This window comes from Neomonachus schauinslandi, chromosome 2 (genome assembly GCF_002201575.2).
Source record: "Neomonachus schauinslandi chromosome 2, ASM220157v2, whole genome shotgun sequence".
Lineage (NCBI taxonomy): Eukaryota > Metazoa > Chordata > Mammalia > Carnivora > Phocidae > Neomonachus > Neomonachus schauinslandi.
Genome location: NC_058404.1, coordinates 101,601,160 through 101,613,464, shown reverse-complemented (window position 1 = coordinate 101,613,464; position 12,305 = coordinate 101,601,160). Strand labels below are relative to the sequence as shown.

The following is a 12,305-nucleotide window of genomic DNA, read 5'->3' as shown; positions in this document are numbered from 1 at the left end:
TGAGTTTCTGCAACAAAATATATGGGTGAATATTCACACTAAGTGGAATAAAAATGACTATAAATAACCTCATGTCAGTTTAAGTGAAATTTTGTCATTAAATTATTAATTCAGATCAAGTCAAATTTGCTGCCAAATGATTTATTAAAGTTTAAGTTTTTAAAGCTTTCTGGATTTTGGAACTGGTAATAATAGAAAACCACTCATCTTCTAAGTTATTATAAGGATAAAAGATCATGTGTTTGCCATATAGTAACTATTAAGATATTAGATATTATTGTTATAGTTTGTGAGCAAGTCCCTGGGTATTAAAATAAATTCATTAGGCAGGTTCAAAGATCAATGTGGATTGATGATACCAACTATGCCAAAAAGATTTGGCATAGTGCAAAAAGCAAGCATTTTGGGGTGAGGAAGTTCTAGTGCAGGCTTTGCCACTACCAATGTGACAACAAATTCTTTAGTGTCAGATTTCAGTTAAAAAAATGTGAAAAATGAAGATAACACCATCTACTTTGCAGAGCTATTGTAAGGATTAAATATCTGATTAATGAAGATGTTATAAAGAAATAGGAAATAAATAAGCTTAGCTTATATAAAGATCACACACACAGAAATGTTTTCCTTAAGCTGTTCCATCCTTCCTCTTTCTCTCCCTTCCTGCATATCTCCCTCTTGCTCTCAACGTTTTTCAAGACAATTTGTGAAACACCCAACTTGTCACCACCAAAGCAAAACAACTTTTGCTGTAAATTCACAGCACATACATATCTTTATTATATTTTGCCTAAAAAATATTAAATGCTGCCTTTTGATATTTCACAATATCAACAGAACCTAAAAATTATTTGTGTGAAATATGGCCTATATTTTATTGCTTCATAGGTTATATTCATTTCACACCAGGTTTCTTCATATAGAGATTAATTTACTGCATTACACTTATTTCACTTAATTTTTACTTTCATTTTTTTCTAGATTTTTTTTTTTTTTTTAATTTTTTTGTCAGAGAGATAGAGAGAGCACAAGTAGGGGGAGTGGCAGGCAGAGGGAGAGGGAGAAGCAGGCTCCCCGCTGAGCAGGGAGCCCAATGCAGGACTCCATCCGACTCTGAGATCATGACCTGATCTGAAGGCAGATGCTTAATGGACTGAGCCACCCAGGCTTCCCTTTCCTTTCATTTTTTCAAGTAAAAATATTAAATATTAAAACAAATTTTACAAAATATTTGATGCAATAAATTGGTTGTCACTGGTTCATGATCGCTGTAATCTTCGCTTATCTTTCTGCCTAGCTTCTCGCACGAGATTCTTCACAAATAGCCAGTAGAAAAGAAATACAGCAAGGGGCCGCCTGGGTGGCTCAGTTGTTAAGCGTCTGCCTTCGGCTCAGGTCATGATCCCAGGGTCCTGGGATCGAGTCCCACATCAGGCTCCCTACTTGGCGGCAAGCCTGCTTCTCCCACTCCCCCTGCTTGTGTTCACTCTCTCACTGTCTCTCTCTCTGTCGAAAAATAAAAATAAAATCTAAAAAAAAAAAAAAAGAAATACGGCAAGGTTTTCTAGAACAGTCCACTAACCATACAGTCTTTCAAGATGTGCAGGTTGCTTTTTGTATTCTTCCTGTAGGTGATCTGCCTCTTCTAGAATACAGCGATATTCTGGTATCAGAAAATTTGTATTTCCCTCATGAACCTGCAACTCCTTATTTAAAATTAAAAAGAGAAGGACTTTAATAATCAAAATCCAATCCAGTGTAACTTTAAAGTCTTTACAATTTTAGAAATCCCATCACAATGAAGTAATGATCATGAGTCCATGAAATGTATACTTACTTTTAAAGCATCAATTAATTGCACTTTCTTAGCCAAAAGCAACTGGTACTCCAGCTTTGGGTGGATTAGCTTTAAAGTGTGTTTGACTGATACTTCATTTATCTCTAGAAGGAGGTGAGTCAAGCACAATTAGCTAAGTCACTTTGATCAGAAATATTCTTATTGTAACAATAACCAAAAAACAATACCCCATAAAGAATGATTTATTTTTCTTCTTCTTCTTTTTTTTTTTACCATATGATATGTTGAGGTTAATCTTCCTTTTGGTAGCTTCTTTAGAGAGCACATCTTTTAGGATGGATATAGTAGAAATGTTGTCAGATTTAAAAACTCCTTCTCCTTTTCTATAAAATTAATATATTTTTAAAAGAACAGCATTAGAAGAAAATACATAAATAGGTCCAGTAAATACATATTTTGTGACTAGTACCTGGTGTTTAGAATACATTTGATTTTAGATCTCTTTCTATACATTAATATAAAATACATTGTTTATATAAAACATATTTAAATGTGTAACCTTTTACTATTATATAAATTCAAGTTCTGAACATAATTGTGAAACTAAACAAAAGATGTTAGATATATGCCTCCTAAACATATAACAATTTATATAAATCCTTCATTAAAGCATCTTTTTTCTTCACTTTCACCAATAAAATTTCTAACAGCTAACTCCGTATGTATATAAAATGCTTTTAGAATTGCTTATTTACATGTAAGTATGTTTTTCTTTGATGTAATCACATAAATTACAACATGACTACATTCTTTATTCTCAAAAGAAAGTTGATATTAAGCCTAAGAATGACAGCTTCTGTTCTTCCATGCCCATCATCCATTGCCAATTCTTATGGACACAGGACCTGTCATCTTCTTTATAGAACCACTTCTTTCTCTTACCCTTCTCAATCCATATACAGTTGATCCTTGAACAATGTGGGGGGTGGGGTGCCAAACCCCTATAGTCAAAAATCCGCATATAACTTTGGACCTCCCCCAAACTAGTAATACTCTAGTAAACAGTCGATCAACACATATTTTGTGTAAGTATTATATACTATATTTTTATAGTAAAGTTAGAGAAAAGAAAATGTTATTAAGAAAATCATAAGAGAAAATACATTTACAGTACCGTATTTATTAAAAAAATCTACATATAAGTGGTCCCATGCAGTTTAAACCTGTGTTGCTTAAGAGTCAACTGTAGTTTCACTGGCACTGGCCTCAAGCCCATTTGTGGGACTTTAAGAGAAAGTATTTAGCAGTGTATATTCCATCCTCCTGACCACAATGGTTCACGGCTCTATAATGACACTCAATCCTGGGATTTTATTGGAACCAGTGGGAAAGAGAGGGTCTATGATACCTGAAAAGATAGAAAACTGGACAGAACTGCTGGTGGCCACTATGGTACTTAATAAGAAAGCCAAAAAAAGACAAGAACGGAGCTGAGCAATGGAAAGGGATAGTCTTATTGTTTTATTTTTTATTTTTTTAATTTAAATTCAGTTAATTAACATACAATGTATTATTTGTTTCCAGGGTACAGGTCTGTGATTCATCAGTCTTATATAATACTCAGTGCTCATTACAACACATACTTTCCCCAATGTCCACCACCCAGGTACCCCATCCCTCCACCCCTCTCCCCTCCAGCAACCCTCAGTTTGTTTCCTCTGATTAAGAGTCTCTTACGGTTTGTCTCCCTCTCTGGTTTTGTCTTGTTTTATTTTGGAAAGGGATAGTCTTCGTTGTGCCTGAGACAGATTACTACTGGACTTTTAAATTATATGAGCTGATAAATTCCTGTTATTCAGTATGTTGGTCTGCTTCTATTTGGTTCCTTCTTATGATAACCAAAAGTTTCCTAATTAATATATATACCATCTTTCATATATTAAATGCTATCTTTTCATTTGGTTTTCACATACACTAATAGTTTATATTAACTAGCTGTAGACAAATGCTAATTCTTTTTTCTAGGAAGATGATTCATATATATTATTTTGATTCCAATTATGTTTTAGAAATCATGATATTTTCACTAGTCTTTAATTCTAACTGATGATGTTTAACATTAAACACACAGTACCTAGCACTGTGGAATGATTCACATGGTTTATCTTCTTTTAATCATCACAGCTCAATGAAGTGCTATTATTGCCATCCCTCAGAAAAGAAAACTGAAGCTCAGAGAGTTAAATAGTCCAGATAGGGCAAATAGCTGGTAAGTCACAGAGCCATGATCAAACCTACGTATGTCTGCCTCCAAAGCGCATTGTCTGCATATATATGTATTTTATTCAGGCACCCTAAAAACATTTATTAAGCACCACTATGTTCAAAGCCATGCAGTAGGTACTTGGAAGAAACATATGAAGATAATTAAGAAACTGACTCTGCCCATGAGGAGCTTAAAATCTAATTTGAAGAGACAAGCTTACATAAAAATTACCATATACTTCAAATAACAATAAATAACCTAAGACAGGTAGGAAGGCTTCAAAATGTAGCTATTAAGTTGAGCCTTGGAGGGTAAGTAGAGTTTTGATTTTTTTAAGGGATTTTATAGCTTTATTTTTTTTAAGATTTTTTAAAAATTTATTTATTTTTGAGAGAGAGAGAGAACGCACAAGCAGGGGGAGCGGCAAACAGAGGGAGAAGCAGGCTCCCTGCTGAGCAAGGAGCCCGATGCAGGACTCTTAATCATAGCAGACAATTCAACATGCCCCTGGCATATTCTGTATTATTATAATAGCATACCTTTGCTCTTTCCCATTCTGTGTCTTTAAATAGTCTTTCCTTAACAATCAAAACTATAGGGATGCCTGGGTGGCTCAGTCCATTAAGCATCTGCCTTTGGCTCAGATCATGATCCCAGCATCGAGATCATGACCTGAGCTTTGATTGTTAAGGAAAGAATATTTAAAGACACAGAATGGGAAAGAGCAAAGGTATGCTATTATAATAATACAGAATATGCCAGGGGCATGTTGAATTGTCTGCTATGATTAAAGTGTGAGGTTTACTCTTGATGAAGGATAGTTGGAAGGCAGGCAGGCAGGGACAAGTTCCCCCCACCCCAAGAGGAAACCACCCTTAAAAAGAGTTTACACCACCCTGGAAGGAGCCCTCCACCCTTTCCCAATGATAGGTGACAAAAACCTGACTGGATGACAGGTACAGGGAGCGTTAATCAGATTAAAACAGCCAGTCTCAAGAAGCCCATAAAAACCCCTAGACTTAGAAACTCTGGTGGCAACCCTCTTGGATCCCCTCCCTCCTTGGGAGCTTTAGTACTATCACTTTGCTATCACTCAATAAACTTCGCTTTGTTTCCCACCACTCTTGGTCTGGTCTACCTCTTCCATTCTTTGAAGCAGTGTGACCAAGAACCGTGGGCACCCACAGAGAAAAAAAAACCCTGTAACACTGTGGTACTTGAAAACAGGAGTCATTGTTACAGGTTTAGACACATGTAAGATCCCTTGAAGGTTTTACAGTAAAACACCTTCATAGAACTGATGCAAAAAAAACAGTTATATTTCTGGAGACTTCTTGATCTCAAAAGGCTGCATTCTGAGGTAAAATTATGTGTTCACTGCTATTTCCAGAACTTAGCATGGTAAAGTCTCACCCAGGAAGCAAGAAGTAGAATACCTCAATAATCTGCTTAGGGAAAGAATCCTAGACAAGAAACTCCCTCATCTCCAAACAAAATAATAAAAACAAAAAAACCCAAAAGGCCAAACAAACCTACAGATGTGAGAAAGAGAATGCAAGCACCTTAAAGAAGTATGAGGGCAACCCTCTCGAGTCCCCTCCCTCTTCGGGAGCTTTGTACTATCATTCAATAAACTCTGCTTTGCTGCGCACCCAAAAAAAAAGAGGCGCCTGGGTGGTTCAGCTGGTTAAGCATCTGCCTTCAGCTCAGGTCATGATCCCAGGGTCCTGGGATTGAGCCCCCTCATTGAGTTCCCTGCTCAGTGGGGAGTCTGCCTCCACCACCGCCCCCCCCCCCCCCCCCCCCGCCCATGGTCTCTTGTGCGCACGCCCTCTCTCAAATAAAATCTTAAAAAAAAAAAAAGAGGGTACAAGTTCAAAAGCAGACAGAAAAATTAGCCTTACCCAAGAAGTAGGTCATTTCACATTCAGAGATAGGAACAAAGGAGAAGGAAAATTTAGCCTCTACTCTATTCAGAAACAAATTATGGAAGCCTATGGGAGATGAGTAAGTAGTGATAGTGAAGGGGCAGGAGTGCAACTAGGAGCTTAAGAAGAGTGTAGAAGAATATGACCTCCACCTTTTAACACGATAGCTTCAAAAGCCTCTATGTTCTAAACTCTCAAGTTCTGAGCCATTTCCTATTTTTGCATAAAGAAATTTAACTGGAATTTTTATTGGAATTAGAATAAATGTTTGAAACAATTTGGGAAGGACTGCCATGTTTACAATGTCTTCATATTGATGACTATACAATATATTACTCCATTTAATCAAGTCTTATGTCAATAAAATTTTAGTTTTCTTCATGTAAGTTCCGCATATTTCTAATGAATATTCCTACAGATTTTTATATGGATATTTTGTAATTATTGCTACTCTGAAAGGGTTTTTTCAAATAGTTTATTTTCTAACTGGTTATCGTTGGGAATAGGAAAGACTGATCTTCCATACTCATCTTTATTCAATCATTTTTAAGCTCATTAATTCTACTTGTTTTTCAATAGATTCTTTTGAACAGTATAGGTTTTCAATCACATTATTTTCAAGTTATTCCTTCCTTAAAACAAAAATTAGAAATTCCATTTATATAAAAACACTTGTGAACCAATAATAAGTTTTATTTACCTGTAGGTACTTTCAAGTTGTGTATCCAGGAAGGTGTTCTGAAAGTAAAATGTCACACATTCTCCTGCTGGAGGTTTTTCAGGAACTTCAGGCAGGCAAAAAACCACCCAGGAGTGAACTTCAGCAAAACTGAATTGGCCCGTTAAAGTCAGTGTATTCATGGGTCTGAAATTTAATGGCAGAGGTACACATTTGTGTGTGGGAATACGTGGAGGTAATTTATATACACAACACATGAACAAACAGAATTCTGCAATAGTGTTTAAACAAATATAAAAGTATCCATTTAATTTTCCTCAGATTAATATTAACCATCAGATAACTAAAAATTTCAGTTTCATGGGGAAAAGAATGCTTATATCTGTGCTTTTAATATTCAATTAAGTAACATAATAGCTTTACAAATAAAATTCAGTTTATCCAGGTAGACTTCATTTTTTAAAAGTTCATCTATATAAACTATAAAACGTACTTACACAAGAATTTCCTGAGGGAAAGGATCAGCATAATGTGAAGGCAAAGAATTGGGCTTTCAAGTAAAATAGACATGGAACTGAATGAAACCTTGCTCCATTATTTACCAGCTGTTTACTAACTCTGAGCCATTGGGCAAGTTGGAGAAAAATACCTGCTATCTTGCGGGGATATGGAATAATGCTTTCTATTTTGCAAAATCACACATAGACATATGCACATATACACAAAAGGCTGTAAAATAAATAAATTTAAATAAATCAAATGGATAATTTTAAACAGTTAAGAAAATGCAAAGTTTAAGGGATTAAAGATTCAGAGGAATTTTAAGAAGATACAGAATTAAGAAGGGACTTTTGAGATCATCCTGACCAACCCTCTCATTTGCAGATAACTAAAACCCAGAGAGATTAAGTGCTTTCCCCAAAGGTAAAGAGGGACATTAGATAAAATACAAGATTAGAATCTTAGTCTCTTGATTCCCAGTTTGCTGTTCTTTCCAGCACACCATGCACGCTACCTCCACTAACAACAACTTAAGACTTCAAAACAGGAAGATACCACAAAGAGAATCTATTCTCTTTAATGTTTTCCAAAAATCCAAAAATCTTCCCTATAAATATTTTCTCTTACATCTTATTTAAATTACATATCTTTAAAATTACAAACTGCAATAAAAAAAACATGGGCTTTGGCCTCCAATCAAGTTTCCTGTCAGCAAGTTACTTTTCCAAGCCTCCACTTCTCATTTGTAAAATGGAGACATAACTACCTGTCTTGCTTGCTGTCAAACTTAAATGATAATGCCTATGCACCTAGCACAACGTACAGCAGAGGGGAAAGTATTCAGTAATTATTACTTCTTTCCCTTCTTCATTTAAGCCCATGGCCTCTCATCTTTAGGAAAGAAAGTGAAAAACTACCAACAGGAGGATGCTTAAGTTGGAATGGAAGTCAGAAATAAGGGACTATCACAACCAGTTGCTTTACCAGTATTCCCTGAAGTGAAATAGAAAGCAAATATAATGTTTGAGGCTAATATTATAAGATCCTATTCACAGAAAAACTCATGCTAAATCCTATTTATTCATCATAGGTGTTTGGGAGAGAGAACTATTACTCTACTGATATCAGAATGGTAATATATGGGAAAGATAGGAAAGTTCAACTCAAACCAACCATTAAAAGAAGACAAATTTTATATTAAAAATATGAATCCATACTATTTAATTTTTAAAATGTATAAATAGCTACCAGAATTTATACTATTAAAATCAAAAGCAAGTTTATTTGCATCACGTAATATCCTAAAAAATAAATTCCTTCCTCCTTTGTCCTACCTGTCATGATCAATAAAGTGAGTTCTTTGATGGAGTGAAAGGGGTTTGATAAGGTATTGGCGGACCTGACAGGTTTTAGGTTGAATCCTTGGAGTCACATATGCTTGAAGTGTGCCATACTGGCCTTCAATTGAACGAATCTGATTTAACACAAAAGAGAAAAGAAAATAAAAATAATCTAGCAGCATAACATAAATGTTATCTTTAAAATGTTCAACACAAGTAATCAAGTAATTAGACTTTACTCTCTTCTGTAATATTCTGAAGTAAATGACATTCTATTAGACAACTACTTTTTACCTAAAGAAAAATTTAAAAAGATTTTGGCTGTCAAAAGCAAACTTAATCTATCTATAAAAGTTATCCCCACCACATAGATTTAGGTGATTTGTCTACACTTAGCTGTGCTATGCCATTCCAAAAAACACACATTCTCATATACTACCCACCACATCTAAAAACACAGGTGTATATTTCATAAGATTCACATAAAAAATGGTTAAAATTTAGACATTTTTGCTGAGGGGATAAGTGAGTTTTTCAAAGAACTAAAACTTAAATGGAATACTTCATTTCTCATGAGGATATTACAGCATACAGTTATTGTTATAAAAAATCAATTGACAGAGGGGTGCCTGGGTGGTTCACTTGGTTAAGCGTCTGCCTTCGTCTCAGGTCATGATCTCAGGGTTCTGGGATTGAGCCCCGTATTGGGCTCCCTGCTCAGCGAGGAGTCTGCTTCTCCCTCTGTCCTTCCTGTGCTCTGCTCTCTCTCTCAAATAAATAAAATCTTAAAAAAAAAATCTATTGACAGAAAAAATGTTACCAAGAACTTAATTCTTGATTTTCTATGAAAATAGAGAAGTATACACCATCTAATTATTACATATTTGGATTAGGAAATTCTTTTGCGCTATTTTAAATATACCCGGTTGGATATCCTGAGAATTCAAAACACTTAACAGAAAATAATAATTCATTAAACTGTGAAGAACTAATTTTAGAGAAGTTGGAAAGTTGTCCAGCTTCTCCCTCCTGGCCCATTTTCCGCTCCTCTCAGTTTGAATTCATGAGATGGATTGTAGTACCGCTTGTATTACAATGGTAGCTTCTCTAAACTAGCTGATATTTTAATTCATACTTTTCTTAGCATGTTGCGGGCGGGGGGGGAATCAATGTTTTACCTAAATGGGAAACATAAATAAAAGTTTAAAGCAAGGTTTTCTGCAGATGTTACACTTCCAATATTGCTCTAAATGGAAAGAGGAAAGATAAAAATAAAAAATACATCTGATACAGCTATATTTTAGGGTTTCTTTTTAAAAGGTAAGTTTACACTGGCACATAATTTTTTCCAGAATAAAAAGTCATACTGCTTTCTTTGATTATATAACAATTCATATTCATTATTAAAAAATATAAAGAAAAATTAGGATGAACATATAAGTCACCTAAAATCCTGCCACCAGAGATGATCATTAGTGCTATTTTGGTAGTTATGCCTTCATACATTTCTCTATGCACACGCACAAAAACAAAAGCATAATTTCATATGAATAAATTCTATTTATATCATAGATATCTTTGTTTTTATTTCTAATAATCACTTTTTTCCTTTATCTTTGCCTCTAATGCCATCACCTCCCACCCACTCCCATCCCACTCATGCTTTCCCCCTACTGCATAATCTATCATACCAGACAGGTGTGTTTCTTTTCATATCTTTCTTATATATATAGGGATTTTATCTACATTTTGTTTTTCATGGGATTCACTCCACGTTAACAGGAATAGATCAATGAATTCTTAATTGCAGCTGTGCTATATTCCATGGAATGTATAAACAGCTATTTATTCAACCATTCAATTATTAAATATTCACTTTGGTTCCACTTTTCTGCCTCTACAAACAATGCTGCAGTTAAATACATATCTGTGTGTAAAATACTGTGATTTTATTGCTATAAAATAGATTCCTCCAAATGGGACTGTTGCTCATTTTTCCGAAGTGGCTATTACAATTTTTATTTTCTTCAGCTACAATTGAGAATGTCCTTTTTCTCAACCCTGCCATCTGGTGATGTTGCTTTTTAAAATTTTTTGCCAACCTGTTAGATCCAGAAAATCTATTTTGTTTATTTTAATTTGAATTTCCCTAACTAATAATAAGATAGAACATTTTTAAAAAATATTTGTTAGCTCTTTTGACTCCTTGTGTGAACTGTCTATCCATACTCTTTGCCTATTTTCCTTACTGGGTAGTCTTTTTTTTTTTTTTTTTAACAAGTTATAGGCAGTCTTTGTATTTTATTGATATTCACCCATTACCTAGAAGACAACTAAATTTCCTTCTTTTTAAAAATAATTAGCATTTATATATGGCATTAAGATAAGAATCCACTTAATTTTCTTTCAGATAGATGCCAGTTGTGTCAACACCAATTTTTAAATAGACATAGTAATTTAATAGAATTTTTTTTTTTTAAGATTTTATTTACTTGACAGAGAGAGACACAGCGAGAGAGGGAACACAAGCAGGGCAGAGGGAGAGGGAGAAGCAGGCTTCCCGCTGAGCAGGGAGCCCGATGTAAGGCTCGATCCCAGTACCCTGGGATCATGACCTGAGCCGAAGGCAGACGCTTAATGACTGAGCCACCCAGGCGCCCCAGTAGAATTTTTTTCTACATAAAAATGCCATCCATTAAATTTCCATAAATGTGTAGTGGGCTCTATTTCTAGAGTATTCTGTTGCACTGCCTATTTACTTAGGCCTTGTAAATACCCTACATTATTTTTATTATAGTAGTTTTATGGTACGTTTTACCATATGGCAAGATAAGGTCCACCTTTTTCTTCTTTTTCAGTAGTTTTCTCGCATCTATTATTGCATCCAATTTTAAAAAAAGAACACAGCTTTTTAATATTTTTAGATCTACTTCCCAATTTATTGGCACAGTCTTGTTCAGTGGAACTGTAATTTAAAATGCTTAAGTTACATAAAATATGTTTAAGTATATTCCTTTAGAAAAAAAATTTATTTGTTTTCAATTTTTCTTTCAAAATACACAAAAGGGAACTTATGCAGACTAAAATACATTGTTTTGAAAAAAACCTACATTTAACTGGAATTTCCTTAACTAGATGTGAAAAAGTTATTATGTTAACAGCATCTCTCTTGAAAGAAACAGGCTTTGAGTCTGAACATCAGGATCACTATGAAAAAAGTTATAGTCCCTAATAACCTCACACAAATTAAGTAACTAAAACAGATTTGGGGTGCCTGGGTGGCTCAGTTGGTTAAGCGACTGCCTTCGGCTCAGGTCATGATCCTGGAGTCCCAGGATCGAGTCCCGCATCGGGCTCCCTGCTCAGCAGGGAGTCTGCTTCTCCCTCTAACCCTCCCCCCTCTCATGTGCTCTCTCTCTCTCTCTCAAATAAATAAATAAAATCTTTAAAAAAATAAATAAATAAAACAGATTTGTGTGATACAATCAGTATTTAATTATAAGGGAGATCACATTACTAAATTGCTAAAGAAAACATTAAAAGATTTTCTCTAGAATAGATGATAATAAATGACATTATTGGAAATCCGAGTGGTAGGAAAATATAGGGCAAATGCTCAGATACTTCAATAACCAAATTATGGACAATGACTGGATCAAATGAACTGTAGAAACAAATCAGTGAAATCTAAATACTAAATATTTGATGATACTAAGGAGTTATTGTTAATTTTCCTTAGGTGTGATAATAGTATTGTGGATTTATGTTTTAACAAACAGTTCTTATCTTTTGGATA

The 12,305-nt window shown here is 34.6% G+C and overlaps 1 protein-coding gene across 1 annotated transcript in view; it reads right to left on the bottom strand.

Moving 5' to 3' along the window:
• BBS7 (Bardet-Biedl syndrome 7) overlaps window positions 1–12,305 on the bottom strand; it is a 42,359-nt gene that overhangs the window by 805 nt on the left and 29,249 nt on the right. The window contains exons 14-18 of the mRNA XM_021681486.2: window positions 8,504–8,643; window positions 6,690–6,854; window positions 2,069–2,178; window positions 1,835–1,938; window positions 1,580–1,703 (exon numbers count right to left, since the gene is read on the bottom strand). Coding sequence (XP_021537161.1) covers window positions 1,580–1,703; window positions 1,835–1,938; window positions 2,069–2,178; window positions 6,690–6,854; window positions 8,504–8,643 — 643 coding nt within the window. The remainder of the gene's footprint in view (window positions 1–1,579; window positions 1,704–1,834; window positions 1,939–2,068; window positions 2,179–6,689; window positions 6,855–8,503; window positions 8,644–12,305) is intronic.